This window comes from Capra hircus, chromosome 14 (assembly GCF_001704415.2).
Source record: "Capra hircus breed San Clemente chromosome 14, ASM170441v1, whole genome shotgun sequence".
NCBI classification, from domain to species: domain Eukaryota; kingdom Metazoa; phylum Chordata; class Mammalia; order Artiodactyla; family Bovidae; genus Capra; species Capra hircus.
Genome location: NC_030821.1, coordinates 66865532 through 66889586, shown reverse-complemented (window position 1 = coordinate 66889586; position 24055 = coordinate 66865532). Strand labels below are relative to the sequence as shown.

General features: G+C 40.6%; 1 protein-coding gene across 1 annotated transcript; it reads right to left on the bottom strand.

Moving 5' to 3' along the window:
- On the bottom strand, positions 1–22573 carry SQLE (squalene epoxidase). Its single transcript, XM_005688851.3, has 11 exons — positions 21380–22573; positions 17625–17877; positions 11581–11761; positions 9821–9917; positions 8809–8922; positions 8552–8723; positions 6597–6692; positions 3796–3938; positions 3329–3425; positions 1534–1621; positions 1–530 (listed from the first exon to the last, which is right to left on the bottom strand). The coding sequence occupies exons 1-11, from the start codon at positions 21662–21664 to the stop codon at positions 338–340; spliced, it is 1719 nt and encodes a 572-aa protein (XP_005688908.1). The 5' UTR covers positions 21665–22573; the 3' UTR covers positions 1–337.

The window sequence follows — 24055 nt, the reverse complement described above, 5'->3', positions numbered from 1 at the left end:
TTCATTCTTCATTTTATTTGCATGTCCCACAGTGACTCATCCCAAATACTGAATTCAAAAGACAAACCGCAGCTCCTCAATGTTAGCACTAATTTATGGTAACAATCATTTCTTTTAAATATCTTATTTTACCCTTCATTTGAAATTGCAAACTAAAGTATATATTTACATGTATGTTTATATACAAAATAACTTCGAAAACAAATTAATCCCAATCTTGGTCCAAGAATTCCCACTTTAGAAGCGGGAGGAGTACTGTGCTATATACACTCTCTTCCAAGTCACTGCAGACTTGGCGAGTTCCCAGTATTCATTCACAGATGGTTCCCCTTTAAGCTTAATGAACCAAGTACTTCATTTCTGAGTAAATCAGAGGAAATATTACAGAACACGCTCTGTACAATACAGCACCGCTACTGAAAATGGCTCGGGGTTTTGTAATCCAAGGTTCCGATTTAAAGCAAAAATAGGTAGCATAGACTGCGACGCCAAAGAAGTGTCCAATTAAAACCAGAGGATTGGGAGATAATCTGTAATAGGAAAAAATACATATACATATAATTAAGACCCCAAAATTAAAACTGACTCATAGAGATTCCAACTGTGTATCATCTATAAAGGTAAATATACACTCAACATTTTAGGGGACTTTACAAGCTTGTATCTGCTGGTCAAGGGACAAATTAAAAACTTTTTCTTACAAGAAACTACTTAGACTTGACTCCCTCCTGTCAGAGAAGCCAGTCACTTATCTTAGTTTATATGAATTGTATGTCCTGAGCTTCTTTCTTTCATTAATCTTGAGATCTCAGCCTGAAATAGCCTGGCCTATGGAGTCTAGATCTTTCAAAAGGTAACAGTGTTGACACTCAGAACGTGGACAAAGGAGAAAAGCCTTAAGGAATTTCACTTTGCAGACTTTCTAAGAATAATTCTACATGTGTCTGCACCGTCAGAACTGAGTTCCATGAGTTCCACACGTCAATAGAATTCAATGTGAAATATGAACCTCTATTATACATGGTTCCCATGTATCAGGTCAGGGCCACAAACCCACAGGCAAAAAAACAAGCTGCTCGTTTAATCAAGGGTTTTAGCCTCATCTACTCACCAACTCAGGATCAACACTGTTGCCCAGAACTAAATACTGCCTTTTTCATTTCCCTGGGAACATTTTGGTTGGGATACTAATCAATAATAAAATGATGACATGCAGCAGGTAGAGCAATTAGCAGTGATTCATAAATCAAACTTCCCAGGTGGCACTAGTGGTAAAGAACCTGCCTGCCAATGCAGGAGGCATAAGATATGCAGGTTCAATCCCTGGGTCGGGAAGATCCCCTGAGAAGGAACTGGCAACCCACTCCAGTATGCTTGCCTGGAGAATCCCCATGGACAGAGGAGCCTGGTGGGCTACAGCCCACGGGGTTGCAAAGAGTCGGACACGACTGAGCGACTGAGCAGCACAGCATAAACCAAACAGTCCTAAGAAAGTCTGGAGTGTCTGTTTCCTGTGTCATCAGAGCAACTTACACGGAAAGCAGCCCAACCGGACCTGCAACACATTTTCCACCAAGTTTGAAATAAAAAAAACAGGCTTTTCTCAGTTGATGTAGGGAATCTAAAATAAAAGTTTAAAATTACTCTCAATCAAAATACTCATACATTTACATGGGGTACTAATGATATGTCAGAAAAAAAATGAATATGTAACATTTATTACATCTTATACATTTCTTAAAAATCTAGTGTTAGCATTTTAGCCACCCAAGATTTCTTTTAAATTTCATAATGAAGACTACATAGTAATTCACAAATGAATAAACTTTTTTCTGCTAGTAAATAATTACTAAACATGTAGGCCTTGGAAGTTACGAGTTATTTAAAAAGCTGTCTCCTTGATTGTGTTGTAAATTCATTTAAGTGATGCCAAATATTTTGTACATTCTTTTCTTACAAAAACACAATTCTAGAAACCAGAATAAAGGTCTCTAAGATGCCCGGGGCATATCTCTGAGCAGTAAATTATCAAGTGAATAATAATGCCTTATATCTAAAATTTTATTACACTTTTCAAAATAATTCATTAAACCCTCACAACATAGTATAGTCAATAACCTTTTTTTAATAGTATAGAATGAATGTTCTTCAAGTATACCTCGATTATTCTTTACAATAGATAAAAAAGATTACAACAGGTAAACTTTTACTCCAATAAAGCCTATTCCTCCTTCAGTATCTCACAGCTCTGTTGTTTTCTGGGTAGATTCAAACTCTTAAGAAACAGAGCTGAGAAAAGCTTAGAAAGAAGAGCTTAGAAAAACTCCAAATTTAGTTCTCTTCTTGCCCAATCAGCCACCGAAACTTTCATGCTCAACTAGCAAGAGAGATTTGCTTGGCAAATCACAACACGTCTTTTGTTTTAGCAAGAATGATGGTTAGCAGGGCTGCATGAAGTATTTGTACTGTGTCATCCTTGGTAATCAGATCACCAAAGCAAGGAGCACTAGCACCCCAGCCAGGTCACAGAAATAGCTTTCTTGTATTACAAATACCCGAGGTAATGGGATTAGAGTTATGTTCTTTAAAAAAAAAAAAACTTTCTATTTTGTATTGGGACTTACATTTATTCTTGAAAACCTAAAGGTCTCGTTTCACTAGCACCACTCACTAACGTGTACATGGCCACGGCTGGGAAGTGGCACGGGTGACTTTTCCTCCATCTCTAGCCCTGTTTCTAAGTCATGGTTTCCTTCATGTTAGACTGACCATCACCCTCTACCATACGGAAACAGAAACAAAAGCCTTTTAGTAGTAAAGTGGGAATATCTCACATGAGTAAAAGGTGGATACCTTCTGCTTGTACATTTTAATAGGAGACAAAAATCTAGGTTTGACACGAAGCTCATTTTAATTTTACAAAATACTGTTTCGAAAAGAAATTGAAACTACTGTCTGGGAACAAAAAGGATTAACACTACCTTGCCCTTTAATTCATGGTCAGAAAGATCTTCCATCACAATCTTCTGCATTTGGGGAACACGTGATGTGACGTGGACCAGAGGAATGAATAATGCCACATGACTGAGGCACTGTTACTAAGGCTGTCTAAAGAGGGAACGGTTTCCCACACACAGTGTTGGAGACATGATGATTAGCCAAAATTGTGCTCAAGGATGGGGTCAAAAAGGACTTATCGACTTGGAAGCTGGCAAACTCAGGAAACATTTCTATTTCTGGCCTAATTACTAACTTTTTGTAATTCAGTTCCCTTCCTGTGCTAAAAATCTATAATTTAGTAACAGTCATTCAAAATAGCTGCACTTACCATCTGTGGCAGAAAACAATTCATAAAGAGCCTGAGCAAGGACATTCACAACAAAGGAATGAGACTTTTTTCTTGTCCAATAAAATGATTTTTTGGCCTAAAAAAAAGAAAGATCACCTACTATATGATAAGGGTTTTAAAAAAAAGAAGCACAAACTAATGTTTATAATCCCCTAAACTGATACCCTGAGGACCATCTACTAGAAATTATGTCTTGTTCAACATTTACACTCCCATCAAAAAAATAAAAATCTCCAGAGGAACAAGTTACATCTCTGAGGCTAAGTGGCCCATGTAATCTCCAAACCAGAAATTCTAGAAGATTCAGAGGTTGCAAGTCACATTCTTAATCCTGAACACTACTAAGGACCATACTCCCAAGTATAGATCTCCTCTGCAAAGCCCCATTCATCTTAGGTCCCAGAAAGAAATCTATTTTGAGATATTTTTGTCAAAGAATATCTCACCTGGAAAACAGCTGCATCATCATAAAGGTCAGGGATACCCTTCAGCAATTTTCTCCACAGTTTTATATCATTAAAAACAACAGTCATTCCTCCACCAGTAAGAGGATGCCTCATATTATATGCATCTCCCAAAAGAAGAACACCTGTAAAAAGAGAACTTAGATCATGACGTCATCCTGGAGCATCCTTTAAGATCCAAAGAAAACAAAAAACAACCCCCCCCAAAAAAACTACTCTATTAATAATTTATAAACATTATGAATATCAGCTAGTAAAATAGAATACTAAAATACTAAATACTAAACCTATTAAAATACTAATACTAAACCATGACTAAAATTTACCCAGGCAAAAAATTCAGGAGTTGATTCAATTACTATTTATTAGGTAACTAATATGTGCCAGATGCTAGGGATACAGTGAGGACAGGAACATAATCCCTGCCCTCAAAAAACTCACATGTGAATCTAAGTTTCAGTAAGACAATGTCAAAATATGTGTAAGGCCTCTTTCATGAAAAAAAACCAACATACAGGCATCCATGCATAAAAAGCAAGTCTTTTACAAGGGAAAAAATCAAGAATTTGTTGGCATTTCACAGTAATACTTGCTGCCTGCATATTATAGAGATCTATATGGTTCTAAGGGAATATGCAGATTTTCCAAACACATCAGAAGTTAGTTTAGAAGAATAAACCTTGATTGAACCAACCCCTTGCATCACAACCACAGAAGCAGAAAGCTCTGCAATCTGACTCGAGGTACAGCACCTCTTGACTGCGGTCCTGACTCTTCAGATTCCCGCCCTTTGTCAGCCTGGCTCATGACCCATGACTTAGAGGGACAGTTAAACAAAGCACGTATTTAATTTTCTGTCTTAGGCAAATAAAACAATCATAATAAAAGTGGTATGGTGGCAGAATTATGGATCATTTTCTGTAATGTCACAATATACTATATAATTACAGAATACACATATATTAATTTATGAAAAAGTAGCTTGTAAATTTTAATCCAAGGTTTTCTGTGGATTAGTGTAATACCTTCACTAGAAACCACTAGCTATACCCAGCTTTTATTCCTCCTCCACAACTGGGATACGTTCCCAAAGCGTGCTCTTTGCATCACTTCGGCACTGGCTTTCATTCTGCTTGGTATTATAGTTTATTTCTATGACTGGCACATTATGACGCATGCATCTCCACAGCAAACAACAGCGGTTTATGTTCGGGAACCACAGCATATCAATAGCTCTCGTTCACACCTCTCCTCCAGGCGCCACACTCCTGTTTCCAATGGGCCTCCACTCGGCCACTCCAACGACCTCCCAGCCGTCACATCGCTGTGTCCAGAAATGAACTCATTATCTCCCCACACTTCCCTAAGTCCAATGTCAGCAAATACATGGCAAAATACCTAAGCCTGAAACCTGGAATCCATCAAGAGACCTCGCGCTCTCTTATTACCATTAATCACTGAGTTTCATGTATTCTACCCTCTAGACGTTACCAAAATCCTTACTCTACCTTCTGCTTTTATTGTTACTTTACTCCTTCTAGGATGGCTACGGCAAAAGGATAGATACTAATAAACGTTGTCGAGGATGTGGAGAAATTGGAACCCTCATATATTGTTAATGGAAATGGAAGATGGATCAGCCACTTTGGAAAACAGTTTGGCAGTTGCTCAAAGCATTAGAGAGAGTTAGGACCTAGCAATTCTATTCCTAGGAATATAACCAAGAAAAATGAAAATAAATGTCCACACAATAACTCATATACAGGTATGAACTAAAAGTGGAAATAATCTAAATGTCTATCACTTGATGAATAGTCAAGATTTAATATATCCACGCATGGGGTAGTAGTTGGCTGTAAAACTAAATGAAAGACTGATACATGTTACAACATGGATGAAGCTCAAAGAAGCCAGGTACCAAGGATCACATTGTATGATGACATTTATAGGAAATGTCCAGAACAGGCACATCTAGAGAGACAGAAAGTAAGTTAATGGTGGTCTGGGGTTTGGGAGGAAATGAGCAGTGACTACTAATGGTTACATGCTTTCATTCCAGCATGATAAAAACGTTCTGAAATTGACTGTGGTGATGTTTCTACCGACCTATGAATATACTAAAAACCAATGAACTGTACACTTTAAATGGGTGAACTATGTGATCTGTGAATTATCTCTCGATAAAGATATTATAAACAAAAAAGAACTTTTCAATGGCTTTGCACTGTCTATAGGATTAAAGCTAAATATCTTGCCTCGCTACCACTCTGCCACCTCTCCTACGCTCCAGGGGTCTAGGAAGCTACTTAAGTGCTTTTCTCAGCCATGCTGGCTTTTGCAGATATTGTTCTGCCTACTCAGAAGTCCCTCATCTCACTGTCCAGCTTTGTCTCTAGAGCAACGTCATCCCTAATTACACTTCCTGCTTCACAGGCTTGCTCCCTGCCTTGTACACCCCACTCCTTCACAGTGAATCTGGGGTACCAAGAGTGGGCTTTCATTACAGCATTTATCAGCAGTGTTCTGAAATTATTTACATCTCTGCCTGGAAAACTGCCTTCTCTAGATTAAGGACTGTACTTAATTAAGTTTTATTTAACTGGAACAGTGACCTATGTATACTCAATACTAAATAATAAATACCAAAACTAATTTTGGTATGCACTAATTACAATAATCTATTTTCTGTACCACATTATAAACTGTACCACATATGTGTCATTTGGAATACGGAATTAGAATATTTGGAATATCTTTATAAAATTGGTCTAATAAGATAATACCTCGTTTGTTTACTGGTGAAGAAGGGAGGAAGCTTGCTGGCATCGATCTCAAACGTGAATTCTGAGAGGCTTCTAGGAATGGTCCTTTCAGGTGATCTGCAATAAAGCCCGCCCCACCAAATAAATGGTGCATAACATTCCAATTTCAAATTATCACATTTTCTTATCAAGTATATACAAATACATACTACATATCTGTGATTGTTGTTACAAATATCCCTTGTGAAAAATGGAGAACTAATTATTAACGAACTGTTCATTAAGCAGATAGTTGTTCCTGCTAAGGGATGGCTAATTAATTAATGTAAATACATACAGAGCTGTATGAACAAAAACCTAGAGGAAGAAATCCAGATGAGATGATAAGACAAGGAGGAAAACCACCCACCTTTCTTCCAAATGATCACCAACAGGTATATACTTAACATCTATTTTATTGTCACCACCATATTCTATAAGAACAGATGAAATATGCCACCAATTCACAAACAGGAGGGTATGTGTACAGTAAAAAAAAAAAAAGGGTTAGATGTAGACAGTACTATCTCTTGAGGAGCTCTAGTTTCTTCATCTAGAATGAAACAGATTAATTCATCTCTGTGATACTTCCCAGTTTCAAAGCTTCATGCTTCCACTTTATAGAAAATGAATTTGCTTTTCATACAATTCCCATCGTAATCCAGGAAAACAAGAGCAGAATGACTGTGTTGAAACTATTCCCTTCCTCCAATGAATAGAATTTCCATAACCTAACTAATATGAACATAAACCTACAAACGTTTCTCGCCCTGATCACAGGGCAGTCTTCTCCAGCTATGCTTTGGACTGGGGGAAAAAAACAATCTACAGTAAAAGAAAAAAATGCTAAATATACCACATTATTAATTATCCTCTTCCTAAATACACATAACTCATTCTTTCCATCTGAAAGCTTCAAAATGGCTTAACTGAATGAAAATGTATTGAAGTACTGAAAATGTCATTATTAAAAATCTAAATTGGTCCATGTGTACCTTAATTTCTACTGATATTCTGTTAGTAAACAGTGCTTTTGCTTAGTTTAAAAAATAATGTTCCTTAGTTTAAAAACTAACTTGAAAACCCAGAATATTTAAACAAATGTATTTACATCCAGGGTAATCTGCTATTACTATAATCATAATTTGCGAGCAGAGTTTTCCTTTCAATTTTATCAATATTCTTAATAATTTTTGTTACATGTCTTTCTTACACCTTCCCATTCTCAAAAAATAATTTTAGTGAGGGTTTAACAAAGACATTAAATCTCATGAAGCCTTTCTGTACTCAACTCAAAACTAAGAGATCTTTAAAACCCCTTATAGCTCTTGTGTTCCCAGGGTAGGGACATATGAGCACACAGACCTGCTCTCAACCTTGGCTCTGCCCCTTACTAAAGGTTTATGTTTGGAGAAGCTAATTAACTTCTCTGAATCTTAGTCTCCTCATCTGCTAAATGGAGATCATGATAATGCCTACCTCGGGTGGTTGTGTAGATTAAATTATGTTTGTGAAACACCTCTTACATAGCAGACAATCAATAGTGGCAGCTATCATTTCTACAAAGACCAAGCACAAAAAGTAATTACGTATAAGAGCTATTTCAAGAATTCAGATATCTAGACTGCTATCCAGACTACCTTAAAAATACCATATATGCCACTATTAATGATTACTCACAAAACTACACTTTTATTATTACTGTGAAAAAATACACTGAAACTATTTTCTTTATTTTCTGTGCAGATTTTTTTATGTGCTAGTTTAAATAGTTTATTCAGCTCCACTGTACCTGACTGATTAGATGAAATTTTTCAGCTGCCATTCTCATCTTTCAGCCTAGTTTAGACAAAGCTTTAGTGAGAACTGGAGATGGAGAGTCTTTGGTGAGACTGAGTTACAGACTAGGTTACAATGCAGTGAAAGGCTATTCTTACCAGGTAACTGTGGGTAGATATTTTCAGTCATGTATTCTCTCAAATTCCTTGGCATGTCTCCTCGGACGTCCACAAGTACTCGAGTCTCGTTAGGTGAAATTTGGTAGATGAGAACTGGACTTGGGTTAGCTAAAATAAGTTCGGCATGATTTGCTTTAAACTGCGGTGCATTCTAGGAAAAGAAATAAATAAAATATTTTTAATAACTTGCAAATTTCAAGTTGCTTTTATCTTCTACAATTGCATTGCTACAATACCTCCATAAGGAAGCCAACAAAATGTGAAGAAATGGAAACTTTATTGGAGATCAGGTTTTTCCTGAACTTGGAGAAAAGTCCATCTGCAACAACAGTCAATGGAGCATGGAGTTCCTACAACAGAAACAAAGAACACTCAGCTAATGGTGAGAAATACACAGTGAAAAGACTGTTCTTTTAAAGTGTACATAAACAAATTTAAACACATTATGGGACATTACAGAGTACCTGGAGACAATGCTCTCATGAAGGAGCTCTCAAGTGGGCTGAGGTTAATGAATGACCCATCTTTAGAGATACTTTCACCTTCCACCAAAGTCCTACCATTCCAAACCACCTGGGATTAAGTCACTTCAATGGACACTGGGGGAAACTGCGACAAGCAAGCACAGCCCAAAGAAAACTGAATCACACTACAAATCCCAAGGACTAGTCACATTCTAGAATTTTTTAACCCCACATAGTGCTTTCAGTCAATGGCTATGGCTCAGAAGAATTTTTGTACACTTATATTACCTTGCAATCGCCCCCATTAGAGTGTAATTCCTAGGAGGTAGCTACCCTATGTAAGAATCAACAGATAGACTTTTGACTTTCTCCTCTGTTCTAAACCAACATGAACAAATACTAGAAACTATTTTATTCAGCTATTTCCCCAGAGAGTCTCTTAGTTTTTACCTTTCTTATTTCAACAATAGTTTATATTATAATTATTTCTTTCATGCTTGAATCCTTCCTTTTCGCATCTTCCAGTTCCCCTCTACCTCTCCGCTAGGGTACATTTCTCATTTCCGTTTTTAATACAGTTAACATCATGGAGTTTGTTTCCGAAGTTATTTGAACAGCATTCTGCAGTGCTCTAAAGAACAATGTGTTGCAATCTAGCGCAGAGTTTGGAGACATCTCAGTCCATTTGATGAATAATAAATTTGTGGGCCTACTTTTCTTAAAGGAGTAGGAGAAAAAGAAAATAAAAATCTCTCAGGAAAAGCTAATATCTGCTACATCTCACCTTGATGTCTCCAGTCTCTTTATCCTTGTACTGAACTCCCATTACAGCATCATCTTCTTCTAGTAACTGCAGCACAGTGCCCTCAATAAACTTTGCACTAAAAGATAAATAAACAAATTCTCTGGTAGCACAACTGAAAAATTTAAATAAGGAATGAAAAATTCCTTTTTCCTATCTCCAGTTTACCCTAAACTGGACACACATGTACATAGAAAAAGGGATGGAATGACAAAAAGCAAAAACATCAATGGGTTTTAAAATTAGCTGGGGTTATAATTTTCTAATTTTTTAAGATGGAATATATGTAACTAATGTAATGACTTTTCAGAAAAGCATTTTAAAAAGTAACATGAGGTTGTATTTCAATTCATTAAAAAATAAAATACATGGAGAAAAATTTTACATACCCACTGGAGTTTTGTTGTGTTGAACATACACAACAAATATATCATGGATAATTTTTACAATCTCCTCTATATTTTTAAGTATTTTTCTATTTTTCTAAAATGAATATATTCTACTTTCATAGATATCAAATTCTTCAAGTTCTAAGAATAATCAATTCATTTCTCCTTTTGCTTCATCAACATTTAAGCCAACATTAAGCCTTTATCAGGGCTTCCCTAATAGCTCAATTGGTAAAGAATCTGCCTACAATGCAGGAGACCCCAGTTCAATTCCTGCGTCAGAGAAGGTATAGGCTACCCACTCCAATATTCTTGGGCTTCCCTTGTGGCTCAGCTGGTAAAGAATCCACCTGCAATGCAGGAGACCTGGGTTCGATCCCTGGGTTGGGAAGATCCCCTGGAGAAGGGAAAGGCTACCCACTCCAGTATTCTGGCCTGGAGAATTCCATGGACTATACAGTACATGAGGTCGAAAAACGTTGGACACGATTGAGGGACTTGCACTTTCACTTTCAAGCCTTTGTCGATGACATGAGGATTCTCATGTTTAAAACTTAAACCGCAATTATAGTGTACAGGGCTAGAAGTAAATATAAGCTAATAATTAAAAGAAGAAGCCCTTTAAAACTGTCAATCACTATACTGTACATCTGTAATTTATCTACTGCTGCTGCTAAGTCATGTCAGTCATGTCCTACTCTGTGCGACCCCACAGACTGCAGCCCACCAGGCTCCCCCGTCCCTGAGATTCTCCAGGCAAGAACACTGGAGTGGGTTGCCATTTCCTTTTCCAATCATGAAAGTGAAAAGTGAAAGGGAAGCTGCTCAGTCGTGTCCGACTCTTAGCGACCCCATGGACTACAGCTTACTAGGCTCCTCCGCCCATGGGATTTTCCAGGCAAGAGCACTGGAGTACATCAATTATAATTCAAAGAGAGAGGGAGAGGGACACCTAGCCAGTCCTGTCAGTCCAGGTCCTTAGTATGAATGCAACAGGGATTTTCTCTTTAAACTCCTCTGTCCTGACTTTTAATAAAAAGCACCATAACCACAAATTCCAACTCCCAAATGAGCACATATGAACTTAATTACAATGACTACATCACAGAGAACCACATAAAAATCACACATTGAATCATAGGAAAGTTCTCAATAGTTCTAATCATTCAAACAATCTATATGATATTCTTAACAAAGGCTGAAGAATTAACATTCTTCTAACTTATGGTTTATTCTAGTACAACAGCTATGCTCTAACCTATACCCAAACACTTATGAAAATGTATAAAACAGTATTTGTACAAAGGCCAAGTTAAACATGTTTAACAAGCAAAATCGGAAGCTGAGCCTTACTTGGGCTCTGCCATGGCTGCTTTCCGGAGACGCATGATGAATCTTCCATGATGGAAAGCTCTTCCACTCTGCACATGATTGTTCTCTGACAGAGGGAAAGGAATCTGAACCTCTGTTTTGCTTTCCTGATCATGAATTATGTACCCATTTACAACCTGGGCATCAATACCTTCCACTGTATCTGCAAAACAATACAGTTTTTTTAAAAAGTCAGTTTTTTGTATATGCCCAGAGTTACAATAACCACCAAGATGACACAGACATGGAAAATGAGTTTCTGTGTTCATAAAGCTATGACGCCATTTGGAAGACTGGACAGTAACAGAACTATTTCAGAACCTTAATGCTTCTGGAAGACAACAGTCTTAGCAAATTTGTAATATCATAAAAGGTAAATATATACATATAAAATTTATTCATTAAAATTCATAGGAAAAATATTCAGACCCTAATAATAACAGGGAAAATGTACAGATGATTCATACTACAAAGAAACATTGAACATGTCAGGAAAACAATGTTCAAAACTTGATTTAAAAAAAAAAATCAATGAAACAAGAAGACACCAAATCTATCAAAGTTGCTGGTGAAATAATGATAAAATGGATAAACTGTATATATTACTGGTCATATCATAAACTAGTAACATTTTAGAAAATAAGTACAGCAATAACTATCAAGAACCAAGAAGAAGTTAGCACCCTTTAATGTAATAATATTAGTCTTGTAATCCATCTAAGATATTCATCCTAAAGATACAATTCATATTTTTAGTAATTATTGAAACTATATATAAAAACAGATTCATGTTACCTCTAATAAAGAATAAATGTGAAAAAAGAATAACTGTAAATAACCTAAATATGAATATAAATTAGGTAAAGTACATTATAAATATTAACTGAGAAAATACTATGAACAGGCTTAAAATTATGATAAAGAATGGATAACAGTATTAGAAATGTTTGTGAGCATGTATTTAGCATGTATTTTAAAAGTCACTACAAATATATTTAAATACATTAAAATACAATATTGAGGATTAAGTCTATTAAAATAATTTCATTTCTGATGAAAGGAAAACTTTATAATAAACAATTTTACCACATATCTATGCCAAGATCAAAATAAATCAGCTTTTTTCTGATACGCTTTTTAGTTACACTTAAAGTCCAGTCAGGGACAAGCTGGATGAATACTTGTCAAACATCCCACCTAGGAGCCAAGTTAGTTAGTTTTTTGGTTTGGCTTCTAAATTATTCCAGCTAAAATTCAGTCAGAGAAAAGTACACAGGTATTATAGAAGCTGCCAATTAGCAGTGTATTCAATTTGGATCTCGGCAAACTGCCAATCTTTACCAGCTTACATGTTTGAAACCCATCTAGTATTTCCACTTTTGTTTTGTCCAGCTACTGAAATAAACTTATTTTTCTTAACTCATATTATGCAAGAACTTCTAAGTGCTAAAACCAGAACATGTAAAAAGTATACAGTAGCGGCACAGTAAAATTTTCCCTTGGGTAAGCTATCTTAAGACAAAGTATATAAATAAGGTCTACTTTAAGATTTGAAACATCTGCCTCTCACAATTTGATTGGTGAAATCAAATATGATAGACTTTGGCACTTTCCCTTTTTTAACCAGGCAGTCAGGAGGATGGCATCCTAAACCTCAATCAAATTCACGCCTGATGTTCAATGATAAAGGTGACACAATCCTGCCTCGGGGTACTGTCCCACCTGTCTCTGGTGACCCTCGCATAGAGGGTGGTGGTCAGGGAAGGGGCAGAGGCCGGGGGCCTGCCTTCTCCGCAGTCTGCCCTCTCCGCTGGGGCCGGGGCCCTGCTGCCTCTTGCTTCTCCTCTCTGTCTGCTCCTTCCCAGTCTCAGCCCTCTTACTCGGCACCTGCTCTCACTGACCTGCTCTCTACCTTAGAGTACCCCAGGAGTTGTCCTAGGCCTCTTCTTGGCAACACCATGCAGCCTTCTTTAAATACCACGACTCCTCTTTCTCATACCCCTCACCATCTCATCCATCAGCAGCAGGTCCTACTGACTCTTCCTTCCAAAATATTCCCAGAATGTGACCAAGTCCCCCACCACTACGGCCATGCCCCTGATCCAAGCCATCAACTCACAGTTTCCGCAATAACTTCCTAACAGGTCTCCCTGCTTCTGACTTGCCACTTCATGATCTAGTCATCTTCTTCTACACATTAACAAGAATACTTTAAATTGATACTTCTAATCATACTTCTAAGAGGTGAAATCTAGGAACTTCCTCTTTTTGAAATTCTCCAATGGCTTCCCTTTGGAATAAAAACCTAATCCATATAGTGGGCCACCAGGGAATCCATCTCCATTCTCATCTGACCTTTCCTCTAATTTAAACCACTCAATTCAACACAATTCTCCTTTCCTGCTCTTCAAAGAGGCCACAGGCTCACTCCTCCCCCTCAGGCTTCACCCCATGATGCTCTCTGCCTGGAAAGAGCTTCTCTTCCTCCAGACAGCCCTAGGGCTCTCCTTCCCCTTCCCTTCAGTCCTTCCCTCAAACATCACCTTCTCAGTAAGGCTTTCCCTTCCCCTGCCCGCTCCATCATTTAGAAGTGCACTCCCTGTCTCTCTTTTCTGAGTCTTCTCCGAGGCGCTTATAACCATGATATATCCTCTAAATTTTATTGATTCATCTTTTATCACCATCTTCTACACGAGCACCTAGAATGTATGCTCCGTGAAGGCTGGAACCTGTTTTGTTCGCTACTGTAGCCTCAGCACCTAGAATAGTACTTATAATATAGCCAATGCTTAATAAATATGTTAAATGGAAGAGTGAATGTCGCCCCTTAGTCACCTCCCCGCCAGCCTCATCTTCTCCATTACCCCACAGACAACGCTCCATCTGGTGTCGAAACACCCCTCCTGTATCCTCACATCTACACGCCACCTCTGCCCTGCTTGTTTTCTGTTAGAGAAAAACTCGAGAGTAGTTTGCTAGCCTCAGATTTTTTCACCTCCCTTTCACTTCAGTCCAGGTTTCATCTACGCAGCTCCACTGAAACTCAGTCTCACAGCAACTTCCAAATGGCCGAATCCCATGGCACTTCCTGTGCACCGTTCCGACCTGACCCTTCATTAGCAACCCATGATATGGCTGCTTTCCTTTCTTGATATGTACCCATCCCCTCCTGCGAGAAACACTTTCCTCTGTTGGATTAAGGACACCAAACGCTCCTGGCTCTTTCCTGTCCTTCTACAGGCTCCTTCTCAGTCCTCCAGCAAGCTTCCCTTCTTCCACCCAAATTCTAAATGTCAGTTTCCCAGGACTTGGTTTATTCTGTCTTCTCTTTTCTCTCCGCACACTCTTAGCTGGTCTCCATCACTGCTGTGGCTTTTAAGTACTACAAACATGCTGACATCTCTGAAACACCTACCCCAGCCAGCTCAAAGCACTCATTCCTCTACACTTGAGATTCATATTCTCAACTAAACAGTCCACTTGTCTATCTCCATGGGTCCCCCGACTTCCTCTCAGAGCTGGTCCTCTCTAGGTGTTCTTATCAGCAAATGGCATTGCATCCACCAGCTGTTCAAATCAAAACATTAAGAATCATTTTTTAATACCCTGTCTTCTCATACCTCACACCAATCCTTTGCTAAGTCAAGCCATTCCTGTCTCTTAATTTGGTCACAAACCTGTCCACTCCTCTTTACGTGCTCTGCTAACATGTTAGTCCAAACCACCATTATATGCCATTTGGACTTGGCAATAAGCTCCCACTAGACTCCTTACACTGACTCTTGCTATCCCACCACCACAGTCTTGTAGTTCTATTCACCACACAATATCCACATATTCTTTCAAAATAGAATCCTAGAAAAGTGCACACACTCCTTAGCTGGTCTCCATCACTGCTGAGGCTTTTAAGTAATTTTAAGTGCAGGACGGTGATTACAGCCATGAAATTAAAAGACGCTTGCTCCTTGGAAGGAAAGTTATGACCAACCTAGACAGCATATTAAAAAGCAGAGACATTACTTTCCCAACAAAGGTCCATCTTGTCAAGGCTATGGTTTTTCCAGTAGTCATGTATGGATGTGAGAGTTGGACTGTAAAGAAAGCTGAGTGCCGAAGAACTGACGCTTTTGAACTGTGGTGTTGGAGAAGACTCTTGAGAGTCTGTTGGACAGCAAGGAGATCCAACCAGTCCATCCTAAAGGAGATCAGTCCTGGGTGTTCATTGGAGGGACTGATGTTGAAGCTGAAACTCCAATACTTTGGCCACCTGATGTGGAGAGTGGACTCATTTGAAAAGACCCTGATGCTGGGAAGGGTTGAGGGCAGGAGGAGAAGGGGACGACAGAGGATGAGATGGCTGGATGGCATCACCGACTCAATGGACATGGGTTTGAGTGGACTCCGGGAGTTGGTGATAGACAGGGAGGCCTGGTGTACTGCAGTTCATGGGGTCGTAAAGAGTCAGACGTGACTGAACGACTAAACTAAAGTGCAGGATGTGATTCAATGGTAAACTGTGAAATGAAATTTCAAGCTGTGAATTGTAGACTTGGGTAAAATCATGTAAGTATTTAAAAAGTAAAATAAATCTCAGATTTAGGAATATATGTAGGTCCTGAGCGGCTTCTCGGGTGGCTCAGTGGGTAAAGTATCCTCCTGCAATGCAGGAGACGTGGGTTCAATCCCTGGGTCAGGAAGATCCCTTGGAACAGGAAATGGCAACCCTCTCTAGTATTTTTGCCTGGAGAATCCCATAGACTGGCAGGCTACAGTCCACAGTGTTGCAAAGAGTTGAACATGTCTGAGCATGCACACACACACGTTCTGAGTCAGGATATAAGAAGTGTTCATCATTGTGAAGAGCTCTCAAGTTCTGAAGCCTTTAGAGGCATAAACAGGATCCTGTCATACTCCTGTTCCACTGCCTTCAAAGTCCTGCAGGACTAGCAGCTGCCTAACTCTCCAATCTCAATCCCAAGTCCCACTCCTTTCCCCATTACCCAATACTTTCTGACTACACTGGTCGCCTCTTCAGTACACTGAATAAAATAGCAAACACTTACATAGCGCTTACTACAGACCAGGAATTGTTCTGACTGCTTTATCTTTATGCTTGAATTCAATTAATCCTCTTAATAACCTATGAGTCAAGGACTCTAAATGTGCCTCTTTTACAGATAGATTTCCCTGGTGGCTCAGAGGTAAAGAATCTGCCTGCCAAAGGAGACTCATGTTCAGTCCTGGGTCAGGAAGATCCCCTAGAGGAGGAAATGGCATCTCACTCTAGTACTCTCGCCTGGGAAATCCCATGGACAGAGGAGCCTGGCGGGCTACAGTCGATGCACGAACAGTCAGATTTAAAAACTAAACAACAGCGACAAACTTAACACACAAGTGGTTAAGTAACTTTTCCAAGATCACACAGCTTTTTAAGTGCCTAAGCTGTATTCAAACCCAGGCAATCTAGTGCCAGAATCAATGCTGGTAATTACTACAACATCATGCCCACCCTAAATGCCAAGCAAGCTCTCCCTCAATTCCCAGACCTATTTTGCACTCTGAACCCCAAGACAGGATCACTGATCTTATTCACCAGTTTATCCTTGGCACCCAGTATAGCACCTCATACCAAGCAAACAGCAAAAATACTTACTAAATGAAGAGTATTTAAAAAGCACTGGATTAATAGATGAATGATCCTTAAATAAAAGGTTCTAAAACAGGTACATCACATGTACTCTACAAATGATAGTTCACTTCATCTTTCACTAAATTTCATTCCTCATTCCAAGTTGAAGTTTTCCAGTCTTCAATTTTGACCATTACAATTTTTTAGCCACTTTTATCTCACAAAGGCTACTTCATGTTTCCTCATGCTTATCTTCTCCTTTGCTTTCATTTTCATGCAAATTTGCTGATAAATGTATAACCTTTATACATGAAGATAAAATGGAATACCCTTTTCCCAGTCATAGCAGAGTGCTTGCTTATGTCACAATAACTCCTAAAAATCACCATGAACCTACCTTCAAGACCAAGGTCTTTCAGGACATAATAACCACCTGGCTGCAGAAATTCTCCAAGGATCCGGTCAGGCTCTTTTAAATCTCTCTCAATTACAGTCACCTTTCTTCCATCTCTGGAAAGCACTGCGGCCAAAGCAGAGCCAAGGACACCAGATCCCACGATGATAACTTCTGGATCATTTTGAGAAGAGGTCAGTGTAGAGGCAGCTGTTCCTATTAAGGTTGTTTCTGAAATACTGGTCCCTTTTTTGCACTGTTAAAAAAAAAAAGAATTATGTAGCCACATTTGTTGTCTTTAAATCATACTACTACTATACAGGCACAGTGAACGCTTGCAGCTTAGGTAAAAACTATACCCTAAATATTATCAAACCAAATGAACAGTTATGTTTTTAAATCCAGATCATATATAAAAACAATAATATCTAAATACTGGTTAAACAAAAATGGATAACAATACTCCAGTAAAATTAAACTTATGTTCCATCTTCCAAATATATTTAGAAAATGCTGTCACATATTTAGAAATACACAATAGGCCAATTATAACACATGTTTACAAGGGACTTCTAAGTCTCACAGGGAAAGTTCTATCCTATTTACTCAATTCTTCATATACATACTGAGCATCCACCAGATACAAATCATGTGCAGCTTCTGGTATGATTTCAGGCACCCTTCAGGTATTTCCACTATTTGTCTTCATTTTCTCCCTCTCGATTTTCATCTGAAAAATCTATCTTAATCTAAAATCACTTTGTATACAACAAAAAGACTGTCAAATTCTGGCCAGGGATCTATTAATTGAGAATACATACCTTACATTTCCAAGAGAATAACTCATTCTGTCCCTTGGAATTCAATCTGTTCGCAGTTTTAGCCCTTGACATATAAGAACATATTTACCTTCCTTTTCCCCCCATCCTGATACTCTTAAGCGAACTTGGTCAAACAAGTGATCCTTCAGTTTAAGAATAAGAACAAACATTAAAACTATCACCGGTTGGGCTGACAGTAAAAACCATACCTTTGATTATAAGATGAAAAAGGGCTGTTTTGAGAGATTTATGCCCATTGAGCATAACAGTACCTATTACAGTTGTTTTTTTTAATGAATAATTCAGTATTATAGTAAGCATTTTTTGTTGGTATGTGGAGTCACAAATATGAATACATTCAGACACAGAGTTGCAAGGAACCATCTTCCTGGGGTTCTCTGACCTTAACAATTAAGATAAGGTTAAATGTCATTTTGAAAGGGTTTTAATAAAAGACCTCAAGCAAAAAAGGGAAAGTTACTCAGTCATGTCCAACTGAGCTATCAGGGAAGCCCTCAAGCAAAAAGTTCTGTTCAGTTTAGTTGCTCACTCATGTCCAACTCTTTGTGACCCCATGGACGGCAGCACACCAGGCTTCCCTGTCCATTACCAACTCTCCGAGCTTACTCAAACTCATGCCCATAGAGTCAGTGATGTCATCTAACCATCTCATCCTCTGTCGTCCAAAAGGAAGAACACATTTACCTTCCTTTTCCCCCATTCTGATACTGTTAAGGGAACTTGGGCAAACAAGTGGCCCTCCAGTTTAGGAATAAGAACAAACATTTTTGTCAGGCAAAAAGGAAGGAGAGAAAACCTAAAATCCTTTAGAATTTTAAATCTCTGGGATCTAATATTCATCTGGCCTCTATAATGACCTGGGCCCTACCCACTATTTTTTTTTTAAATCATTTCTCTTAGAAAAATTACATTTTCACAACAGAACCTACTATTTCTCTCAGTATTAACAGCCAGAACAACTGACTATATTTAAAACCCCTTCTGTCATTTTGGTGGCTCAGATGGTAAAGAAACTACTTGCAATGCAGAAGACCCAGGTTTGATCCCTGGGTCAGGAAGACCCCCTGGAGAAGGAAATGTCAACTCACTCCAGTATTCTTACCTGGAATACTGGACAGGAATTCCCTGGACAGAAGAGCCTGGAGGGCTACAGTCCATGGAGTCACAAAGAGTCAGAAACACCTGAGCCACTTTCACTTGTCATTTTAGCCATTGTTTATTAGCCCTTCCAAACACACATACACAATCCTGGAAGGAGAACTCCGGAGAAAGTTGCCTTTCAGAGCCTGGTCAGTAGATGAAGCACTAATGGGAACTTAATATAGTCTACGGACTCCCAGGTATTAAGGAAACAAGCAGAGAGCCTGGGGTATTTGCAAAATGGAACCAATACTGACTGCTGTAATTCAGCTTCCAACCACCAAATTTCTCTTCAGCATGATGGCATTCCAGCCTCCTGGACTAACGCTCAGTGGCCCGAAGGGACATCATTTCAGGTAACAGTAGCAAAGACTTCAAATTGAAGATTAAAGATTCCCATTCCTCCAACCCACACCCACCCCATCACTGAATTCAGCAGCATTCCAAAGGTTCCTAACAGATGGAGACTAATACGAATAACTACTATTTACCAGACAGTTATGTACCAGGCATTTTGCAAACATTAAATCAATCAATTCGCTAACTACTGGCAAGGTTAGTGCCGTTTCCACCTAACAGAAGAGGTAACTGACTCTTCCAGAAAGTAAGTAACTTGCCCAAAGTCTCACAGTCAGCAGTGGGGGAGCAAAACTTCTAAACCAAACCCCCTCTCTTCTTAAACTGTGTTGATCTATATGGCTCCGGAACCCTGAAGGAGTGAATGGCTGTGCAGGCCACACTCACTTACACCAAGTCGCCGTCATCCCTTACTTGGCCTACTGCAAGTGTCTCAGCACACATCCCTGCTTCCATTCTTGGCCTCCTACAATCCATTCTCCACACAGAAACTAGAATGTTCTTTTTAAAAAGTGAAAGTCAGGGACTTTCCTAGCAGTCCAGCGGTTAAGACTTCGCCTTCCGATGCAGGGGATGTGGGTTTGATCCCTGGTCGGGGAGCTAAATTCCACATGCCTCGTGGCCAAAACCAGAACAAAATATGGAAGCAATATTGTAACAAATTTAATAAAAGACTTAAACAAATTATAAATAAAAAGTAAAAATCAAGTATCATTACTCACATACTTTAATCCTCCAGTGCTCTTGGGGAAAAGTATAAACACCCAAGGCCAACAGGCTCTAAATATTCTGGCCTCAACGATCTTTTCCCCCTCTCATATCTCTCACCATTCTCCTCCTCTACTGTCTGCAGGGACCAAACATTAATTATTCACCTAACCTAGGACACTGATTTGCTCAAGGCTCCACTGGTAAGGGGAGAAGATGGTGTTTTGCCTAAGACTTTAAAACACTGGGCATTTTTACTCTGCCAGCTGTTCTGTGACTTTCCCCAGGCAGCTGTCCCTTCTGAGCAACGGGCTTACCTGCAGCAGCTTTCTTCTTCCTTCCCAGGTTCAAACACAATCCTTACCAAAGGATTTAAATAAAACTATTTTTCCATCACAGACAGTGATTCAGTCCTACTGACTTGAACATTTCACCTTTCCTTAATCAAACCCAGTTTGTTTAGCTCCGCACGACCAACACTAAATGAAACAAAGGTTCTCCATCATTTCTAAGAGAGCCAAGGATGTAGTCAAGAACAGTCAAGAGCTTAAACAAAACAAAAACACCAAAACCATCTATGTCAGAATTCGTACCAGAATATCTAACTTGCAGCCTTTCACTCTTTAAATTACCGTATTTACATCTTGGTGATCGCAGTCCTAATTTTAATACAAGACACTCATACATGTGCCCACTTCGAATTCAACCTACCCTCCTAGACCCCAGCTGCTCTTTATTTTCTGATCCAGCGGGGGATTTGGCCCAGAAGAAGCCAATGAAAGGCAAGGCTGACAGAATATAGGAGAAGCCCGCCAGCTGGGAGCCGCTCTGACGGCGCCCAAGGAGGGCCCCGCTCCGGTAGCGATAAGACAGCACAAGCCCCAGCGACAGGAACACCAGCACGCACAGCAACAGCTCCTTGTTGGCCAGAGAGACGAAGTCTCCGCATTTCTTATAAAAATAGGTGAAAGTGGCGATGCCGAGAAAAGTCCACATGGTTTAAAGGCTTCTTCGGTGACTCCGGATCAACGTCAGGAGATCCTTTTTTTTTCCCCCGGTAGGGTTTTGGTGTTTAGAGCTCTCCCCAAAATGTGTTGCCAAAAAAGAGCGTGGGGGACCGGCTAAAGTCCAGGAAACACCGTCACAGGATTACAATTCAAATCAGAGGAATCTACAAAATCGTATAAAGTTGGTATAAAAGTACGTGAAGACGGGAACGTTCTCCAGGATTTAAAGAAGAGTATTTAAAAATCTCCAACAGCTCCCGATCAGACTCTCCCCTTTCAAGCAATCCATCTATGGGGGGTGGGAGGTGCTGGGAAAGCTGGGGATCCTGGGGGATTAATTCCGGATAATGTATTAAATTTTGTTGTTGGTTTGTCGTGCAGTGAAATTGCTCTTCGCTCTCACTAGCAGCAGGTGTCCTTTTGGGAGAGCAACAGGGAGACAAACATCAAACAAATATCTTGCGCTGGGGAACTGCGGCTTCACCGGGTCGGAACGCTCGAGGGCTGAGACAGCGCGGAGACAGCTTCTTCTCTTGCCCGGGACCTCCACGCTCAAAGGGAAACGTCGGACGGGGCAGCCTTCTCCCACCAAAGATGGCCTCGGACTCGAGACTGCGGCTCCAGAACTGGGAAGCGTAGCCCCTACCTCCAGACTTCCTCCTCCCCGCGGCTCCCGAGGCACCGGTCCCCGAACCTTCACCCAGCTGAACGGCACTTTCCAGGGCGCTCCCCCTTCAGAGAGAAGCTGCGGCGGCGGCTCCCGACCGACTCATCATCAGCATCCCTCGCGGGCGGCGGCAGCCCTCCCAGCGCAGCGCTTCCGCAGTAACCAGAGTAACCGCCTGGCGCCCTGTTAGTCGCCCGGCCGCGTGAGCCTCGCCGGCGTTTGGGCTCGACCCCTGCGAGGGACCAGAGGGCGGGGCTCCGCCCACCGTCACCGCCCCCTGACGCCGCCAGCCAATGAGAGCAAGCGCCGCGCTGTAGGCCGAGATGGCGCTATGCCGTGTTTGGCCAATCGCAGGCGGCGCGGCTCGCGCGGTGACGCCCAGAGAGGCGCTAGGACGAGGTTGCGTGGTGTCGGGTGGGGGCGTGGGGATGGGGGCCGGCTGCCGGATGGGCGGATGGGAAGGCACTGGCTGGGTCTGGAGGGAGTGGAGCTGGTGGGCGTCATGCCCTGAGTGTCACGGGCCCAGCCGCTGGGATCCTACCCAGAAAGAGGTGGAGCTGGTTCCGAGGAAACCCCGCGGTGCTTTCGCCGCCTCGGCAAGTCTCCATTCATCTGGCCGCTCTGAGGACGGGTCGCTACATGCCGGGCCCAGGTGTCAGAGAGAGGAATCAGACACAGCCTTTCTGGCCTGTGCCTACCGTGTGGTAGGCGGCGGTAAAAAAAGCTACAGGTGCGTGGAGAACGTGACGTTCGCGGCTGAATCTGCAAGAAGGTGTGGGTAGGCGTCTGGCAGAGGAAGAAAGGAGGGGATATGCCCGATGTTCCCTTCCTTTACCCCAAATTGTCAGGCAACTGTGCACTTTGTTACTGTACCCAGGCTGAAGATAGATGTACGCGCGCTGCCCTTTTTTTTTTTCTTCTCAAAATCAGAAACGGTGAAGGGTGCGTGGCAAAGCAAAATAAACAGAGATGTGTCATAAGTGCCCTGAAAAAGTGGGTGGGCGGGGGGTTGGGAGGGGGGAACCATGGAAACGGGAGGCAGTCCTTCACAGCCTGGAGTGAATCTAGCAAGGCCTTCCGGCGAGTTACATGAATTTTGTCCAGAACAGGCATTCTAGAGGGAACAGTAGAAGTCGGCAAGATTCACAGGTGAGAGATGGACCTTGTTACGGAAAAAAAAAAAAAAAAAAAAGGCCCTGAAACTTCCTAGAATTTATTGAGAGCTAAGACCAGTGCCTTTGTTCACCTTACTGTAACCCTGTACTGCCTATTTTAAACTCTAAGTGAAGTGAAGTGAAGTCGCTCAGTCGTGTCCGACTCTGCGACCCCATGGACTGTAGCCTACCAGGCTCCTCCGTCCCTGGGATTCTCCAGACAGGAATACTGGAGTGGGTTGCCATTTCATTCTCCAGGAGATCTTCCCAACCCAGGGATCGAACCTGGGTCTCCCGTATTGCAAGCAGACACTTTACCATCTGAGCCACCAGGGAACCCTAAGAAATGTACAAATCCATTTATCGTCCATAAAGCTGTATTGAATGAATGATGAATGACAGTGGTGTAGTAGGAAAGACTAGGTGATTAGAAGACCCAGACTCTGGCTGCCACTAACCAGGCTCCGGACCCTGAACAAGTCAAAAGTCAGTCAAATCTCTGAAGGGATAGGGCAATGTCTTCATGAAATGTAAAGTTCCTGGCAGTTTGCTGAGTTTA